At 40.2% G+C, this 20,030-nt stretch overlaps 1 protein-coding gene across 7 annotated transcripts in view; it reads left to right on the forward strand.

Annotated features, from left to right (window-relative positions):
- GPLD1 (glycosylphosphatidylinositol specific phospholipase D1) overlaps positions 1-20,030 on the forward strand; it is an 85,140-nt gene that overhangs the window by 49,823 nt on the left and 15,287 nt on the right. For 6 of the 7 annotated variants that reach the window (XR_014295444.1, XM_082637645.1, XM_082637648.1 and 3 more), the window contains 10 exons: positions 420-530; positions 1,314-1,362; positions 2,382-2,436; positions 8,016-8,123; positions 8,351-8,378; positions 8,482-8,621; positions 11,838-11,903; positions 13,490-13,613; positions 15,387-15,523; positions 17,615-17,801. Coding sequence is in view for 6 of the 7 variants with exons in the window: in XM_082637645.1 (XP_082493771.1) it covers positions 420-530; positions 1,314-1,362; positions 2,382-2,436; positions 8,016-8,123; positions 8,351-8,378; positions 8,482-8,621; positions 11,838-11,903; positions 13,490-13,613; positions 15,387-15,523; positions 17,615-17,801 (1,005 nt within the window). In the remaining variant the exon portion in view is untranslated. The remainder of the gene's footprint in view (positions 1-419; positions 531-1,313; positions 1,363-2,381; positions 2,437-8,015; positions 8,124-8,350; positions 8,379-8,481; positions 8,622-11,837; positions 11,904-13,489; positions 13,614-15,386; positions 15,524-17,614; positions 17,802-20,030) is intronic. The other variant, XM_082637650.1, reaches the window with a different exon arrangement.

Genomic DNA, 20,030 nt, shown 5'->3' on the forward strand with positions numbered 1-20,030 from the left:
GCAACCCCACCCCCAGACTCTGTGAGGGCTGCTCACCGTTGTGCCTGCAGGGCCAAACACAGCATGAGGGGCATAGTAGATGGTTAGTTAATACCTGAATAAATGATGGTTTTGTGTTTGTGTTTTGAAATTTATACCTTCAATTTTATCTGCAATACATGATGTTTTTAAAACTGGGGCTATGTCACTTGGTCATTTTGTTCTAATAGTAAATTAATCTGAAAGCAGTTCCAAGGCACTCAAAAGCATTTCAAAAAGTCCTTTGTGTTTTTTGGGAAACTACAATATACCTGTCTCTGATTTTTTTGTTAAGTCTCAATGATGGAAATGAATTCATCTGTATTAATCCTTTAATAAGATTGTTATAAAATAACCCCCCCCACACACACACACACAACTCTAATTTGCTCATTTGGCAGGACACAGAGAAATTGGTAGCTTTCTTGTTTGGAATTACCTCTCACATGGTGGCAGATGTCAGCTGGCATAGCCTGGGTATTGAACAAGGATTCCTTAGGACAATGGGAGCCGTGAGTACATATCTTCAGGTTTTAATGGCTTTATGGGAGTGATACTGTCATACCCAAGATCCAAAACTGACCCTCTTAGGAAAAGGAAAACTTTAGGTTATTCGGATTCACATGGAAACAAGACTTTGCCCAACGCGGTATTTGTTAGATTTCCATCTTTCCTGTTCATTCCTCTTACTCTTCTTGCTTCCCGGGTAAATTCATCCACGTGGGCAGAATGACTAATGTGCACTGAAAACAGTGATGGATGTGATATTCTGTTTTAGTCACAAACAGTATTTGAGAAATTGTATGTTTTGTTCAAGCTGTACCTCTTAACAAAGGTATAAATACCTACTACTTGGTTCTACCATATTTAAAAGTAAGTTCACATGTTTTTGTTTTCTTTCCTTCTTACTTTTCTATATGAGGATGCCATATCACCACTAAAATTGTGATCTTACCTGGTGACTTAGCTTCTGAAAGTCCCCTCTGGTCATTCATTGATATTAATACCGTTCTGTACCAACTTTAAACTTGCACTTAGTAGAGATTTTCCATGCATCCTGTTCGATGCATATGTCTGCAGTAGCTTTATCTGTCTCAAGATATTAAGTATACAACTCAGCTGCCAATATCATTTTTTAACAAATAAAGCAATAAAATTAAATGTTTCTTTGAAAAGTGAGTCCATCACTAGGCATTCTCAACAATCATTGGGTTAGGCTGTCATCTCCTCACTACTCACTTCATTGTGGGCTTTAATTTGTGAGAGATAACAAATGGGTCTCTTTTTTTCCTCAGATTGATTTTCACGGCTCCTATTCTGAGGCACATCCGGCTGGTGATTTCGGTACTGTTTATTTACATTTACCAGATTTTCTTCTGCGCTAGTTATATTTCACTTGCAGTCACTATTGTATCTTTTTTTTTTAATTATTTATTTTATTTATTTATTTTTGGCTGCGTTGGGTCTTCATTGCTGTGCGCAGGCTTTCTCTAGTTGCAGTGAGCGGGGGCTACTCTTTGTTGCGGTGCACAGGCTTCTTTTTGCAGTGGCTTCTCTTGTTGAGGAGCACAGGCTCTAGGAGCACGGGCTTCAGTAGTTGCAGCATGCAGGCTCAGTAGCTGTGGCTCCCGGGCTCTAGAGTGCAGGCTCAGTAGTTGTGGCACACAGGCTTAGCTGCTCCACTGCATGTGGGATCTTCCCAGACCAGAGCTCGAACCCGTGTCCCCTGCATTGGCAGGTGGATTCTCAACCACTGTGCCACCAGGGAAGCCCACTATTGTATCTTAAATGTGTATTTTTTTAAATCTCTTGCCACTAGCTTACTATTTTAATATTGTAGTTTGTTTGGAGTACAGGAACATCTCATTTCACATAGAGATGTACTTCTGTAAAGTTGCATGTTTTTTTTGGTAAAAAAAACAAAAAAACCCATTACATTTTATCATTTACTTGTGTCATTATTTTAGAAAAGCATTGCTTTTTAAATCAGATTTAAATCCATTGCCTAGTGTCTCCTAATACTTTAGCTTTAAATTGGTAAACTCCATCTTTTTTTTCTATAGTAAATTACCTTTAAATATACAAAGTATTGGTGAGTGGTGTTTATTTACAAGAACCCTTATGGTCCTTCTTAAAGTAAAAAACCTTTTGGTTATATGGGTGACTCTTTCTTAATTCACGTGTTTCACTAAAATTTTAAAAGATCACTTTTTCTTAAAGACGTGCTTATACCTAAAACAATGAATGGAAACCTATAACAATGTGAAGAACTAATAATCTGGATTGTGCAAATTTGTGTTCAAAGAAGCATGCTATGTGTTGTCATTAACTCACCAGATGCAAATATTTTTCTCATATCATAGGAGGAGACGTGTTGAGCCAGTTTGAGTTTAATTTCAATTACCTCTCACGGCACTGGTAAGAGCAATGTACATTTAAATGTGTGATAACAAATGGCAGTTAGGAGCATGATTATTTTTTCCTTAGGAAATATAACTTGCAATGTAATTAGGAGCCTTCTGCATTCGTCAATTTTGAAAAGTAAAACTAAAGATTAGACTAGCCTAAGTAGATTCTTTTAAAAATTTGTGAATTATGCCAAACATATAAAATAATGTATTTTTATAAATAAAAAAAAAGATGATGCACACTGTGTTGCTGTCACCTAGCTTAAGAAGTAGAGCATTGGGCTTCCCTGGTGGCGCAGTGGTTGAGAGTCCGCCTGCCGATGCAGGGGACACGGGTTCGTGCCCCGGTCTGGGAAGATCCCACGTGCCGCGGAGCGGCTGGGCCCGTGAGCCATGGCTGCTGAGCCTGCGCGTCCGGAGCCTGTGCTCCGCAATGGGAGAGGCCACAACAGTGAGAGGCCCGTGTACCGCCAAAAAAAAAAAGAAGTAGTAGAGCATTGCTGGTATCTAGAAGCTCCAAGTCTTTCCTGCTCTATCACATCACGTTTTCTCCCACCAGATGTAATCACTACCCTAGGTTTTCTTAATCATTTAGTTGCTTTTCTCTATAGTTTTACTACATGTAGCTATATCCATATGCAAAATATTATATGGGTTTTCACTTTAGATAAATAGAATTACACAGCATGTATTTTGCTTAAAATTAAATTTAAATTAGAATTTAATGTGATTAAACTTAAAAATGTTTTTGCTTAAAATTATTTCTCTGACATTTAATCATACTGATATGTTCGGCTGTAGTTCCTTGATTTTCACCACTATATATGGTCCTCCATTGAGTGGATATACCAAAATGACTTGACTTCATTCTAATGTTGATGGATGCGTGAGTAGTGTAAAGTGTTTTTGCTTTACACATAGTATTGCTATGTACTTTTTTGCACATGTATTTTTGCACCAGAGGGGAATGTCTTTCAAGCAAGTGGCACCAGAAGTGGAATTGCTGGGCTGTAGGGCTTATGCATGTTTAACTTAAGTAAATAATGCCAGACTGTCATTCAAAATGGTCTTCCCAGTTTGCACTCCCATCAGCTTTGTTCTGCTTCTTGTGTGTTCTCCAATACTTGGTATCGTCCAGCTTTAAAATTGTTCTAACCTATTTGGTGTGTAATGGTATCTCCTTAAAGTTTTAATTTGCATTTCCCAGACTACTAATGAAGTTGAATATTCTTTTGTATTTTATCGATTGTTTGTATTTCATTTTAAGTGAAAACCTTTTGTTTGGTTTTTAGCCTATTTTTCTGTTGGGTTGTCCTTTTTATTTCTGAGTATTCTCTGTATATTCTGGTTTCTAAGCTTTGTCCATTTATCATTTATTATCATTTATTTGTTATAAATATCTTTTTATAGTCTGTGGCATGTCTTTTTACTTACGGTGTATCTTGATAAACAGAATTTGTTAATTTTAATGTAGTTGAATATATCAATCCTTTCTTTTGTAATTTGTACTTTTGATGTCTTATTTAAGAAATCCTTCCCTACCTTGAGGGAATGAGGTTATTCTCCTAGGTAGCCTTCTAAATCATTTATAGTTTCATTTCTTAACTTTATATCTTTAATTTACCTGGAGTTAATTTTTTGTATATTCTGTGACAGAAATTTTACTGTTTTCCTGTAGAGATAACCGATTGTCTCAGAACCATTTATCAGTAGTCTGCCCTTCCTCACTGATCCGTAATGCCCTCTGTGACATAAATTAAAATTCCCTACATATGCAGGTCAGTTTCTGGGCTTTCTATCATGTTCTGTTGGTCTAATTGACTTTCCCTGAGCAATACTGATTTTTAAAATTACAACAGCTTTAATACATTTTGACATCTATTAGGGCTGATTTCCCAACCTGTTCTTTTTCTTCAAATGTACCTTGTCCATTCTCTTGCCTTGGCTCTTGGTAGGATCAAGTTGCCATGTTCCAAGAAAAATCTTGTTGGAATTTTGTTTAGAATTCTATTGACTCTAGAGATGAATTGGAAGAGAACTAACAATTTTGCAATATTGGGTCTTCTTATCCAAAAATATGCTATATGTTTTATTTAAGTTGTCTTTAATGACTGAAATTTTATAAGTTTTTCCATCGAGGTCTTACACATTTTATTAGACTTAGTACCATAAATGGTAACTTTTGGAAACAACTGTATTTTCTAATTGATTGCTGGTGTATAGAAATGTAAGTGACTTTCTAATTTTGATTTTGTGTCTAGCAACATTTCTTAGCTATCTTATTCTAATTATCAGGAGATTCTTTTGAATTGACTCACAATTCATAATCTACAAATTGTAACAATTTTTTGAAATTCATTTATTTATTTTTGGCTGTGTTGGGTCTTCCTGGCTTTTGCTTTTCCTTTTCAGTCTTTATACCCATACTTTCTTTCTTGCTGTATCATATTGGCTAGTATTTCCAGTACAATAGAAGTGGTGATATTGAGCATGCTTTTCTTGTTCTTTATTGTAAAGAAAATGCTTTCAATGTTTCATCAGGTTTGCTGTAGATTTTTGGGAGTATCCTTTATCAAATTAAGGAAGTTTCCTTCTATTTCTAGTTTGTTAGTAGTTTTTATTATAAATTAATTTCATGTGTATTGAACTCTTATTCTTCATCTGTTGAGATAGTTATTTGTTAATCTGTTAATATAGTGAATTATACTAATCTATTTGCAAATATTAAATCAACTTTACCTCCTGGCACAAAGCCAATTTTGCAAAGCTATATCATCTTTTTTTATATTTGTTTCATCTCTTCTTGCTGTTTAGAGTTTTTGCATCTATTTTTATTAGTTAGTTTGTACTGTAATTTTCCTTTCTTCTCTCCATGTTTGGTTTTGGTATTAAAGTTATCCTGGCTTCATGAAATCAGGTGGGGAGTATGCCTTTCTTTGCTATTTTCTGGAAGTCTGTGTAAAATTATAACTTTGATTTCTTGAATGTTTGGTAGAACTTGTCTGCAAAGCTATCTAGGCCTGATGTTTTAAAAAGTAGGGACTTTTAAAAAACTTTTTTAATGGTTTTAGGACTGTACAGTTTTTCAGTTTCTTCTTAAAGAGTTTTATATTTTTCTAGGACTTTTCCATTTTGTCTAAGTGTTTAAACATTTTGGCATAAGGTAGTTCATAATGTCTTATGTTTTTTTCTTGTTTTATTTGTACCTATGTTCCTTTGTTATCCATAATGTTTTTTATCCTTCCTTCTCTTATATTTTTAAACAATTAATCATGTCTAATATTTTTAGTTTTATTATTAAAAAATAAACTTTTGGCTTTGTTGATCCTCTTTACTATATGTTCTTTTTCTCTTTCATTATTTTTTCTCATATTTATTTTCTTCCTTCTACTTTTCTTCGGTTCCTGTGAAATTTGACTCTTGATTTTAAGGTCTAGCATATGATTAATTTTTATCAGTTTTCCATCTGTACTTGAGAAGAATGTTAATTCTCCAATTTTTGATTTAATGTTATATATATACTTATTAGCTCAAGCTTATTAAATGTACTGCTCAAATCAGAAGATTTTTAAGCTATAAGTAAGATAGTCTTACTATTTTTATCTGGTTGGTCTAACAATTACTGAGAAATTGGTTTAAAAATCTCCCCCTGTGATGGTTGAATTTTTCAGTTTCTCCTTGTAGTTAGTTTGCCATACATGTGTTTGAAGATATGTTAAGTATATTCGAGTTTTAAAGTCTTATATTTTTCTAGTGAATTGAACTTTTTATCTGGTGACTCTTTGTATCCCACAATGCTTATTGCCTTCAGGTCCATTTTACCAGATAGTACTGTAATTACTTTTTGTTGTTTGTTTTGTCTTCAAATGTTTACTAAGCAGTCAGGTGACATAACTCTATCCCTCAGTCCCAGCCTCAGCCCCTGAGGATGGAGAGCTGAGAGTTGGGAGGAGTGCTTACAGAACAAAGAGGAAGTAGAGCTGGGGGCTTGGCAAGTTGCCCATTCCCATCCCTGGTCCATCTGCCTTAGAGCTAAGGGAGGCCCAGAACCAACAAGTCATTCCCAGATCAGATGAGGCCAGCTGGCCTTTGGATGTCCCAGGAAGAGGTGGTGGTAGCAGTGACATGAGGTTTCCCTCTAACTCTCCACACAAGGTCATCTGCACTGGATTAGACGTCCATTTCAAATTGTGTGCCATCGGGGATCCTGTCTTCTTTTGGTTATATTCACTGGTGCTTGAATTACTCGAGGCTTGCATTAGAGTTGCATTTCTCCAGAGAAGGTTCTGCCTTCTGCATGCTACCTCAAGGCACAACCTGGGACCACATTAAGTTACTTTCAACCCTTGAAGTTTTTCTGACTACACAGCTGGCATGAATGAAAGACAAAACATTTGTGGGGCTGGGTAGTTGTTACCAGTTCTCAGGGGAGATATTTTTCCCTCTCTGTATCCTTGCCAAGGTGAAGACAGGCAGGTTTCTTTGCTGTCCTTGTTGGTATGTTGAGTTTATTTCTAGCTAATATTCATGCAGAAGGTATAGCCTTTAATGAGGAGTTTCCTCTGAGATGGCCCACTTTTGGTATTTGGTGGTTCCTATACTTTATCTCCTGTCTCCTGCATACCACACAGCTATCAAACAAACAAACAAAACAAAACAAAAAACTCCTAGGTTCCCAGGTTTAGCAGATGTCTCCAGGGCAAAAGCTGGCTTCCCACATGCTTACCTCCCAAAGTTTCCAGTTTCAATTTGTTTTTGACTTTTGGAAAAATTTCACTTTCTTGTTAGCTTGGTGATTCATCTAAACAAATATTTTTGTTATTTTGTCTAGCGTTTTAAGCTATGTTTACGGGGAGGACCATTCTGGTGCGCTTGTGAAGTAAAAAATGGAAATCTCAGTAGATTCCTTCTTATAAATATACTAAAATCAGGTTTTATTGGTTGTGATTTCTGTCTGGTATATTCTAAGGTTTTTTTAAATAAAGATAAAAGATAACAGTATAAATAACTGTTTATACTGTTTATACTGTTATATAAATAACAGTATAAATCTAATTTTTAAAATGCTGCTCTTCTTCCAACTGAAATAACTAATATCTGTGAACCAAAAGATTGACTTAGAATTCTTTTTTTACTACCTTCCACTATGTACTCTGAAAGTAGGATGTTGGGGTAAGGAGCCATTTTTGGTGTTTTTAAAACAATGATTCTTGAGAGTAATTCAACTCAAAAGAATAAAAATACTTTATATTGCTCCTTGAACTCTGAATTCACAAAACTAAACATTCTTTTTATACTTTATAGTTACTTATCTTTGTATAAATATTTGATTAGGGTACCAGTTTGCTCTGCAGCATTGGGCAAATTATTGAACTTTTCTGTGCCTGTTCAGTTTCCTGTATGTGAAGTAGGACTATGATAGCACTAACCACTTGGGGTTGTTGGTAGGATTAAATAAATAATGAACGTAAAGCCCTTTGCATGGTGTCTGGCACATAATAATCCTGGAATAACTGGTAGCTGCTACTGCTGCTGTTATTATCTTCAACTTCAGAATCAAAACAACTCTTATTCTAATGCTTTTCTCAGGTATGTGCCTGTTGAAGATCTCCTGGAAATTTATAAGAAACTCTATGGCCGAGCAGTCATCACCAAAAATGCCATTGTTGACTGTTCATACCTTCAGTTCTTGGAAATGTAAGTGTAACTAGAGGAATATTTGCAGTCGATTTTATTGTGACTTCCTTAACACACTTTTCAATGTTTTAGTTTTCTGAGAGTGGATATTGGATTTATGGATTTTGCTTGTTCAAAGGCAGTTGCTTGATAGTGGATACATGTTGCTGGAATCTTTTCTTCATTAATTTGCCTCATTTCTTTGTGGAAACCACAGCTCACAGTCAAAATTATTGCTTATGTTGCAGGTATGGTGAGATGCTAGCTATTTCCAAGGTAAAGGCATTTATTCTTCAAAATCTTAAAGCGTTATAAAGATACCATGAGAAGCACTTGATTCATTTATTTATTGACTTATTTTTCTTTCTCTTTGCCATAGCTTTATCCCACTTATTCTAGAAAGTCCCCATTTTTGGTGGAACAATTTCAAGAATACTTCCTAGGAGGACTGGATGATATGGCATTTTGGTCCACTAATATTTACCATCTAACAAGTTTCATGTTAAAGAATGGGACCAGGTGAATTCTTACTCTATTTCTCCTTCCAATCACTCCCTGCTTTGCTACCCTGTCCCCAATATAACTCTCGGGTTTTTCAATTGATCAAATGAAGAAGAAGAAAGTCTCATGAAGGCTATCCTATCCTAATCGAGAGGGAAAAGAATGGGACTTCCCTGGTGGTCCAGTGGTTAAGACTCTGTGCTTCCAATGCAGGGAGCATGGGTTCGATCCCTGGTTGGGGAAGTTCTGCATGCCATGTGGCGTAGCCAAAAAAAGAAGGAAAAGAATGGAAACTGTTTTCTCAAAACTCCAACTAGCTCCCATCTGTTTAGGTTTGCTGATGTCTCTCCTGTCTTAGGGATGAAGAGGTAGATATTGCAAGGTTTGTGGTCTGGGAGAAATGGCTCAGGTGAGAAGGAATCTGCTTCCACAGCTGCACTGCATCTGTTTCTTTTGGGAGACCCCATGCTGTGGGCTGGGCTCTCTGTCTCCCCAAGCTCCAGCAGTGGCTGTGGCCATCCTCCTCTCCACCCAATCAAGCTCTCAGGGCTCTAGGGTTTAAAAGGTTACTTTCACCTGACCCCCGCACTCCAAAGTGAAATCGAAATGAATGTATTTGTAAAGCTCAGTCTTCTGTTGGAATTTGACATCTAGCCCAGATGGGACAGTTGCTCAACCTCCAGCTTCTTTTCTGTTCCTCCCCAGCACACCTAGGACGAGTGTCCATCAGAGACTCAGATGGCATGTAGACCAGGGTAGACTGGTCTGGTCCCCAGTTCCAGCTGTAGTAGACACTTCGGCTCTCACAGAATCTGTTCATGGCCTGAGGGAGCCAAGGGTCTCTCAGAACCCGTGTCCTACCAGACCGCTGAGGATGCAACCCCTCCCTCCCACGCTGTTGAACTGAGCAGGGTAGGGATGGGTCTGGATAGGGACCCCTGGAGGCAGCACCTGCTGCAGGGAAAGGGCAGGGTGGGAAGCTGAAGCAGCAGCGGGCAGGGAGAAAGAGGGTTCTGTGGCAGGAGCTGCACTGGGGGGTGCTATTCTGGGTGAGGATCATAGGAGGGTTGGGCTTTGTAAGTTCAGGGGCCTGTGTAAGCCCAGCTCCAGAACGGTGCACACTGCATGACGATCCTTTGCCCTTAAAACATTTGCTAGTATTCAAAGAATGTTAACCATAATTTTATATTATGTTTTATATTATTTACACAACATATATATGTGTGTATATGTATCTACAACACAATTATATATATTGTGTTGATTTGAAACAAAATTCCCTTTGATAAATTCGACCTTAGCCTTGCTCTTAAGACTTGGCAAGTAACGGTGTGGCAGATGGAAACCATCCAATATAAATAGCACTTTTTTTTTTTTTTTTTTTTTTTTGCGGTACGTGGGCCTCTCACTGTTGGGGCCTCTCCCTCTGTGGAGCACAGGCTCCGGACGCGCAGGCTCAGCGGCCATGGCTCACGGGCCCAGCCACTCTGTGGCATGTGGGATCCTCCCGGACCGGGGCACGAACCCATGTCCCCTGCACTGGCAGGCAGATTCTTAACCTCTGTGCCACCAGGGAAGCCCCCAAATAGCACTTTTAATAGTGAAAATTAACCTTCATTAAAATCCCCAAGCTCTTTTATGGCTGTGGGTGTTTCAGTCCACGTGAGTTGTAGAGAGGATGAACTTTGGAATTTAAGAGACGTGTCACTCTCTGTTGAGCTATCCCAAGCAAATTGTTACATCTCCCCAAGTCTTAGTTTCCTCATGCATGAAGTGTAGGCAGTAATGATTCAATCTTTCTCATAGTGCTATTGTGAGGAGTGAATGAGGCCACTCATGTAAAGGGTTTAGCCTACAGTAAGCACTGGATAGACGTGGGCTGCCGGCAGTAGTGTGAGAAAAAAGTTAGGTTTATATTGGAGAGCTTCATAACACATGGCCATGTTACAGTGAATGACCTACGTTTATTTGTTTTATAAAGTCCAAGTGTATTGATCCTTAAATTGCAAAAACAATTTTGGTGTTTGTCTTTGGCTCAGTTGTCCAATGTAGCTAAGGAAAGTTATGTAGCTGGGCCTTATTCTTTAATTAGGAGGAGATAACTGAGAAAGAACAGATTTCTTGTCTCTTGATCTGTCTTAATTTATCAAGGCAGAAAATTCCATGAATTGATTGTATCGTTACAGACATGTGCAAAGAAAGATTCACCAGAATTTATGCAACTTTATGGGAAATTTGGAGAATGCTCCAAAGAAAGACAACACAAACTCATGACAGAAAGAAAAGCATATGTATTTTCACATTATAACCACTTCTTAACTTACTAATACGTGATCTTCCAAAGCAAACTTGTGTTACTTGAAACTCATAGTATATCTTCTTAAAGAAACAGTGAAATAATGGTAGTTACGTTCCCAGCCAGAACTCTACTTAACTCAAAAAGTATTTGTAATTGTAGCGCTAATCTTGTAAGGCTGCCGTCTAAATCCTGGTGGTGCAGAAAAGAGAATTTGAGGAAAAACCTTTTCCTCAGCTTAAAGCTGGCCCTAAGAAAGATTTTGATGGGAAAAGTTTGCCTTCAGCTTCTTTCACCTCTTTTCTGAATTTCTTTTCCAGGAACCAGTCCTTTTGCCCCAGGTTGAGACTCCCTCAGTGACTTCCAAAGCTTCCTCTCCTTCAGAATAGTCTTCATTCTGGAAGAGACCCTTGCAGTGTAATACCCACTCCCTTAGTACTTCTGTTCAGTGTTAGGGAGAAAGTTCACCTCTTACATTCTATCAGCAACCTTTTCACTTGTAGAAAGGGATACTTACTTACCTATTTAATTATTAGTCTATAAGTTTTTGTTTTTAAAGGAATGAGAATGAGAAATTAAAACATTGAGCATAGACGGGCAAAAGGTGGCACAGTTGGGAATCAGCTTCTTTCCGTCTCTAACTCTGAGATGGTTCATGTCAGCAGGGAGAATTCAGCAGGTGGAATCGGGGAGGAAGGGGAAGGCTGTGAGTCTAGGGTGACCAGCCGTGTGGTGCTGCCTGTGTTACCGTAATAGCACCTGCTTATCCACCCTCATTAAGTAGGACTCAGGCCCCTTACCAGTCCTGCCTGGCTAAGTCATAAAACCTCTGCAAGAAGACTTTTGGAGGTGGTTTGAAATGTTACACTGATTCTCAGAAAAATTCATGCTTGAAAAGAAGGTAGAAAACTGCCTAACTCATTTGACTCTTTCCCCAGTAACTGCAACCTACCTGAGAACCCTCTGTTTATCACATGTGGCAGCCAGCAAAACAATACCCACAGGTAAGTGGATTCCAAAATGGCTCACAGAAAAAGAACATCTCACTCAGAGGGGTGCTCAGTAGACTCTGAAAGCATGGGCTTTGTAGACAGAGGTTCAAATTCCAGGGCTGCCATTTACAGCTGTGTGATTTTTAAACAAGTTGCCTAATTATTTTTTGAGCTGCAGCTTTCTCCTTTGGCGAACTGGAATAAATACATATCCATACTCCTAGAATTATGGTATGGATTATGTGCGAGAATGGATGCAAAGCAATTAGCACATTAGTAAGTTGCTCATTAACTGGTAAATGATGGTTAATAGTATTATTATTCTTATTATTACCATCATTATTGTTATTATTCATAAAGTTTGGCCAAATTCCACCCTGAAAAAGTAATTATCAACAAGACAGGGTGGGGAGAAGTCCTCTCAGTTAGTTTCTGAGGAAGAGGGCCAGAGGATCTGCTTTGTATTCTAAGGGGTGGTATTCCCTGCTGGACTCAGGTACCAATCACCAACCATTCATTCATGCATTTAATAACTATATTAATCCTAATAACTATTATTACTAATATAATTACAATAAAATAGTAAAAATTATAAAATAATATTTCCTCATCACTATGTGCCAGGAACTAGTTCAGGAATTTAGAGACCTCATTGTGAACAAGACAGAAAGAGTTTCTGCTCTCAGAGGATGGCTGGTGGATGGGCGCTGAACAAGAACTTGTAAATACCTTTGAGTATTAGGAGAAGGACAAGTGTTGGGTGCTCAGGATGTACCACAGAGTGTCCTAGCTCAGTCACGGGAGACTTCCTGTGAAGAACTGACGCTTCAACCAAGATGTTTAGGGTGAGCAAGTGTCCGATACTCAAAAAGAGGGCATTGTAATAAAAGATGCTAAGGTGAGAGAGAGTTCGGAGCTTCCAAAGAATTGAAAATGTGCAAAGGGTGTTCAGGTAAGCCCTCACTTTTTAATTTATGTGAATTAGGTAAGTTTTGTTTTGTTTTAATTAAATTGAACGCCTTTAGGTTGGGTTTGCAAGCTCTAGATTGTCGGATTCCTGCACTGGCTGGTATCTTATGCGGGCCCCCTTTGTTCATTTGTTGCCCAGCTTCCACTGTAAGCATTTCTGAAACCTGTCTGGCTTCTTTAGGCATCTGATTGGTAGACTGGTTAAAACATATGAATTTGAAAATGTATTTTTATTGTATAATTAATTCTTGCATGTCTTTAAGGATAAATCAGTCCACCTGCATACTGGTTTCCCAAACAGCTATGACCTTTTCTTGGCCATTTGTATGAAATGTTGACTTTTGATTTTTTTTTTTAACCTGGAAGGAATTCAAACTTATACGCTTATAGAACTTATTTTTGTAAGGACAGGCTTTTTCAACCTTGGAAATGTGTTTATTAAAAGATGTAAAATCTCCTATAAAAGGTTTTCTAAAATTTTGTTTTTTGTGTTGCTGTTCCTTCAACTTGCAGATGTTAAAATTTTATGGCCTTTTAACCTGTGATTAACTTAACTATAGTTTTCAACTCAGTTATTCAGGGGAGTTGCTATTTCCTCAGTCTTAACCAGTTTATTCCTCTCTTTCCAGCAGCTCAAAAGTACAGAAAAATGATTTTCATAGAAACGTGACTGCAGCCCTAACTAAAGATATTGGAAAAAATATAAACTATACCAAACGAGGAGTGTTCTTTACTGTGGATTCCTGGACCATGGTAAGAATTTTTGGCTTTTAATGGAGAGACAGGCACCTGCCGCTTCCTGTGATACTGCCTTTTGTAGAGTCGCTGGTTGTTTAATCGTTCATTGAAAGTCACCTGGGCATGAGCCAGGCTCGCAAGTATCCTTGGCCTCCAAGTCTGGCTTGTTCCAGAAACATCCTATGACGAGAGTCTGGACCTCAGTGGCCTTTGGCAAGCCAGGTGGAGCCCAAGGTGGCCATGGGGCCAGTCCTGCTCTGTCCTTAGGCAAAGTGTATCAGCAGTATCGTAGGCTCACTGTGCAAGGCCCGACACCAAGGGCCTTGAAGTTCCTCCATGAGATCATCTTAAGTGTCATTCCACCAGGGAGATAGAAGATGAAAGGGAAATAGTCTCTGACATTTAGAAAATTTCAGTCTACTTAGTAGTCTTGTTTGCCTGGAAATCAAGATAAGGGATACAAGGTACTTGCGAGAGTTGGGGAGGGAGAAGGGTTTAGACAACATTGTGAGCTGGGCGAGGGCCCGGGCAGGGCCTGCTTTACAGGTCTGCAGCCTGCATGGTCACACAGAAGGCCGCCTCACTTAGTTTAATGCTCTGCTGTCATTGCTTTAAAATTCTTAATAACTTGGGAACAAAGAACTTTGCATTTTCATCTTGCAATGAGTTCTACAAATTATGTACCCCACACCTAGATCTGGGAAGCTCTGTCAAAGCAATTCTCATTTGGTCTTGCAATTATGTGGATCAGTCTTCTTTGCAAAGGGAAAATTGTGTAAGAGAAGGACTTTATATTCCCAAGGCCTGGGTGGTACCTGGCATGGTGCTTCCTGGATGAATGAGGATGCCAGAGCTGGGCAGCCGATGAGCAATCTGTGGATGGCCTGCCAGAGGTGTTAGACTGGAGAAACGGAAGGCACGGTCCCTTCCTGCAGGGCCCTTATAACCTGCACTTCCCTGGAGCCTGAGCTGTCCAGGGCTGTCCCATGGCTCTGAGCTGATTCTGCTCTGGGGAAGGCCCGGGAATTCTTGTTTGGTCTTATGTTACCCCTGGGTGGATTTCGAGTTGTGTTCCCTGAACTTGCCTGGATCTGGTGCCTGGCCAGGTTGTTCAGGGCCACTGCAGTCTGTATTTGTGTCTCTGCAGTAACCACACTAAGAACAACTCAGCATCCCAAGCTGAGGGGCTTGCTGTCCCCTCATTTCTCTCGCATACAGCTTCCAGCACTCCGCACGTGACCCCTCGTGCCTGCCCGGTTTCTTGGGACTCAGAGCAAATCCAGCAGCCTCTCAATTTGAGTGTGGTTGGGAGGGTTTCTAGCATTCCTGGTGGTATTTCAGTTCATTTGTTTGGGGGGGGGGGAAAGGATATATATATATATATACACACACACACACACACACATACACTATATACACATACAAATATAATTACAGTTCTAGATTTGAATGGATTTATCTTAAAAAAAACTTTAGTTCGTAACAATTATTTTGTTCAGTTACATTCTGCAAATTAATAGACCATCCTGACTTGGTTTAGGTTAATCCCAGCTGACTCTTTCTGTGATGGCCCTGTCCTCTAGGGCTGTAACTCCTGTCTGTGAGCACACACTGGGGTGTGATTCCACTCTCCTAATTGCCAGTCTTAAGTCGTCTTACTTGTTGATAGGAATTGATGTTATTTTTCAGCACTTGTAAAAACTTGTTTCCTAAAGTCTAATGCTTTTGGCAGGAAACGGTAGCTTTGTTGATTATGCTGTGTCTTTTTCTGTAATCATTTTATTTCAGGATTCCTTATCTTTCATGTACCGGTCTTTGGAGAGGAGCATACAGGAAATGTTTACTGGCAGCTCTCAGCCACTGAAGCATGTTTCTAGCCCCTCAGCATCTTACTACTTGTCATTTCCCTACACAAGGCTAGGTTGGTACGTATGAGTTTATATAATTCCTGAACATTTTCATCAGTATTAATTTCAAGCAGTCATTCACAAATGTTTAAAATGGTGCCTGTTAGCACTTTATTTTCCAATCAATTCATCATCAACAAAAACAGTAATTTTGTGGTTAAGTTCTGGTAAAGATAATTTTATCTCCTTAAAATTGGTCAAAAATATGTTTAAATACAAACAACTTTTACTTTATTAAATAACCACAACAATAAACTATTACTTTATAGAATATTTGTAAAGCTTCAATGTTTTTGGAGATAGATTATTACAGATATCTTGGCATCTAATGACATTAGAAGGATAAAAGCAGGTAGCTATTATGGTGACTGGACTATTATAACTTCATAAGGCAAAAGCCTAGGCCACCACAATAATTTTATAAAGAGCATGTTAGGGATTCCTCTGATTTTAAAGATCAACTGTTACCAAACCGAACTTGGGTCCCCTCGCCTGATGCACAGCAAAGCCAATCTACTGATACCGAGCTGCGGTGAAGGAAAGTACAGCATTTATTGCAGGGCCCCAAGCAAGGGAGTTGGAGACAAGCCTCAGGTCCACTCCAATCTGGTCTTCGAGTTAGGGGTGTTTTTAAAGGGGGAGACCAATGAAGCTGGGATCAGTCATCGTCTTGTGACATTTCTTAATCATACTTTCAGGGGTCAGGATGTTTCGGTTTATGATTCTCTGGCCAGGTGGTCCATGGCTCAGGGTTCTGGTACCTTGCTTGGCCTGGAGAAACAACCTGAGTTTGTACCTTAATTATATCTACAACAGCCATTTTAGTACGTTAACGATGTTATCGACAACAGCTGTTTTAGTCATCTGACTCTGGTTGATTAGTGTTCAGTTAGCACAGGACTGAGGTCGGAGGGGACAAGAAAGGGAATAAAGTTTTGGATAGAAAGATTAATCATAAACTCGGTAAGGGAACTTGGTTTTAGGGGGACTCAGTTTCACAACCAAACTGAGCCTGAGGATATAAAAGTGACTATTTTTTGGAGGTTTTTGTAAAACCTCTTTTTTTTAAACCACACTTTTAAAATCCAAATAACATTGCATTTCCCTTGGAACAATATACTGACAGCCCTTCCTCTTCAGGCCGCTAATGCTTTCAGCTCCAGCACAAGGAATGGGGGGTGAATGCTGTCTTTACTGGCCATTCATTTGTGAATAATGAAGAGCTCTTCTTGGCTGCCTTCCTGAAAATCCAAATGAGGGCCTCCTGCTGGGCTCTCTGCCACATGGGGTGGGGTGGGGGGTGGGGGGCAGCACAGAGGTCCTTCCTGGGGGCCATTACTGGCCAGAGTCCAGCCTCGGGAGTGCAGAGACCAGCAGTGTCTCCACGGTGTGCATTTGACCCAGTTCACCAGGCGTCACACCCGTTAGAAACTGCTCTTTTTCCTCTGTTCTGCTGTTTATTCTTATGTGGTCATCAGAACCAGAATAAATAAATGACTTTTGGTCATTCCAGCCCCGCCAGAGACATTTGAACCATTGCCTCAGTTTGTCCAGCTCTGTAACTGGTAGGTCATGGACTCTCATTTAGAAACATCCACTAAACCTGTTAGGCATTGAATTTTTTCCAATATAAGCCACTCTATGTAGCTATGGTAGAAATAAAATGGTCTACTTACCACAAACTTGTCTTTGATCAGGTAACAAATTGAAATGAGTTGAGCCGATTGTAAAGTAACCTGTGCCATTGGCTGATGGCGAGTTTCCTCTCTGTTCTCAGGTGGAGCCTGGGATTGTGCTTTGGCTGCTCTGGGTTTTGCATGTAGGACAAGGTGCTTTTGTGAGGATGCTTTTTATGTGTTCAGGTTATATGGTCCAGAAATGCCCAGAGACCTTGATTTGTCCAGTTTTATTGTTATTTTTTCTGCCGGAGAACAAGGCTGAATCACACACACAATATAACCTCAGAGGTGAATATTCACAACAGTCATACAGGATGGAAAAATCCATGAGAGGAAGTTAAATTCTAGAATCCAGAAAGGAAAGGAGCCGAAGACAGTTTTCCTCATAGCTCAGTAGACACTGCAGTGGGCTCCCTCTTCTTCCCTACAGGGCGATGACCTCAGCTGACCTCAACCAGGATGGGCACGGTGACCTGGTGATGGGCGCCCCAGGCTACAGCTGCCCCGGCCACGTCCACGTGGGGCGCGTGTACCTCATCTATGGCAGCGACCTGGGCTTGCCCCTCGTCGACCTGGACCTAGACAAGGAGGCCCATGGGATCCTGCAGGGTTTCCAGGTGAGGCCCCCATCTTATATTTTCCCTTTTAGTATCAATAAGCCAGTGCCCGTGTTTCCCGGCAAACTCTTCCAGGATGAATGACCAATAGCAAGAATAATGATAGGTAACAAACAGCTGGTGGCCAGCATTTGTGTAGTACTTTTCATGTTTAAAAGCATCTTCACGTCATTAATCTCATTCTATCATTAACTTTGAGTGTTTAGTCCAGTACCTTCCAGAAACACCCATACCATGTAGTGGCTTTGAGTAGCCAATCAGAATGTGATATCTTGATAATATAAAACCTCGTTTGGTGTGTTTCTTTTAATATAAATAGTTTACCTTGTAAGAGTTTTAGATTCACAGAAAAGTTGTAAAGACAGTACAGCGAGTTCCCATGTACCCTTGACCCAGTTTCCCCTGTTAACATCTTACGTAATTATGGCATACTTGTCAAAGTTAAGAGACCAACACTGGTAAATTGCTATTTAAAAAAAAATTATTTAGTTTTGGCTGCATTGGGTCTTCGTTGCTGCGCACGGACTTTCTCTAGTTGTGGCAAGCAGGGGCTACTCTTCATTGCCGTGCACAGGCTTCTCTTGTTGTGTAGCACGGGCTCTAGGCACACGGGCTTCAGTAGTTGTGGTATGCAGGCTCAGTAGTTGTGGTGCACGGGCTTAGTTGCTCCGCGGCATGTGGGATCTTCCCGGACCAGGGCTTGCACCCATTTCCTCTGCACTGGCAGGCGGATTCTTAACCACTGCGCCACCAGGGAAGCCCAACACTGGTAAACTGCTATTAACTAAACTCCAGACTGTTCAGGTTTCATTCCATTGAGTCGTTATTCACCACCAGAGGAGTCCCGCAGTGACTGTACAGATGTTCCACATGGAGACAGCATGAATTCCTCGTGGGAGTACTAGAGACCGGGAGGGTTTACCTCCCTGATGTCTTTGGTATTAGTCCTTACATGAGCAATAAACAAAGAGGGGCTGACAGAGCCCTGCTACCAGCCACAGATGAGTATGGGGGCTTTGGTGACACTGCAAGCTCCAAATATCAAGCACCAGGGGAATTCGGGGTCAGATGCTTTCTTGCCCCAGACATACCGTTAAAATGTTCGCTGTGGAGTTAATGCTGTGAAAAAAAATAAGATGGTGCACCTGAACATACTTTAAATAATGAAAAGTCCAATGGTTTATAATCTAGGTTTTTTAAAAAAATAAATTCATTTATTTTTGGCTGCGTTGGGTCTTTGTTGCTGAGAGCGGGCTTTCTCTAGTTGCGATGAGCAGAGCCTACTCTTGTTGTGGTGTGCGGGCTTCTCATTGCGGTGGCTTCTCGTTGCGGAGCATGGGCTGTAGGCGCATGGGCTTCAGTAGTTGTGGCACACGGGCTCAGTAGTTGTGGTGCATGGGCTTAGTTGCTCTGTGGCATATGGGATCTTCCTGGACCAGGGCTCGAACCTGTGTCCCCTGCATTGGCAGGCGGATTCTTAACCACTGCGCCACCAGGGAAGTCCATACAATCTAGTTTAAGCTCTGATGGAAGGAGCCTCTGAGTCCAAATGGTGTTAAGTTGATGACCAGTGTAGGAGGTCACACAGTACCAGAGGGACAGCATTTTCTGGAACCTTCTGACACCACATGAGAAAGTTCCGAAATAAATCAACTCATTCTTGTTACTTCTTTCTTCACCAAGCCATTCCCCTGTCGGACTGTGGTGTAAAGTGTAATCCTTTGGTCTCCTGTAGACAAGGAATAAGAAAGGCAACTGCTTCCTGTGGATGAGAAATTATCTCAAAGACCCTTGGGGTGAGGAAGGAGGTAGCTCCATGCTCTCTTGTCCCAGTGACCTTTGATAATTTGGAAGATGGCCAGGTTAAGCATGTGCTAGGGATGGGAATCCTGTACTCATCCCTGGTCTGCAGTTAACCCTTCTGGTCCTTGTCTATTAAGTGGAAGATTAGGATAGATAAGCATTTGCCTACTTTTAGAATGCTGTGCTTTTCTTGGAATGATGGTTACCCTGCAGGAGGGCTCGATGGTAAAGCTGGTGGTGATGAAATGAACCCATCTTCAGTTGGCAGGGACCCCTACTCATTGGTCCCCATACTGCCCCAGTGTGCTTGTGTCCCGGGGCAGTCCTCTCTTGTTTATCAAGTTCCTGCCTTGTAGAAAGAGGCTGTGTTCTCAAATGCCATTGCACACAGGTATAGGGAGATTAGCCAACAAATAACAGATGTGG

Source organism: Mesoplodon mirus (genome assembly GCF_964341445.2).
Source record: "Mesoplodon mirus genome assembly, chromosome: 12".
Taxonomy (NCBI): domain Eukaryota; kingdom Metazoa; phylum Chordata; class Mammalia; order Artiodactyla; family Ziphiidae; genus Mesoplodon; species Mesoplodon mirus.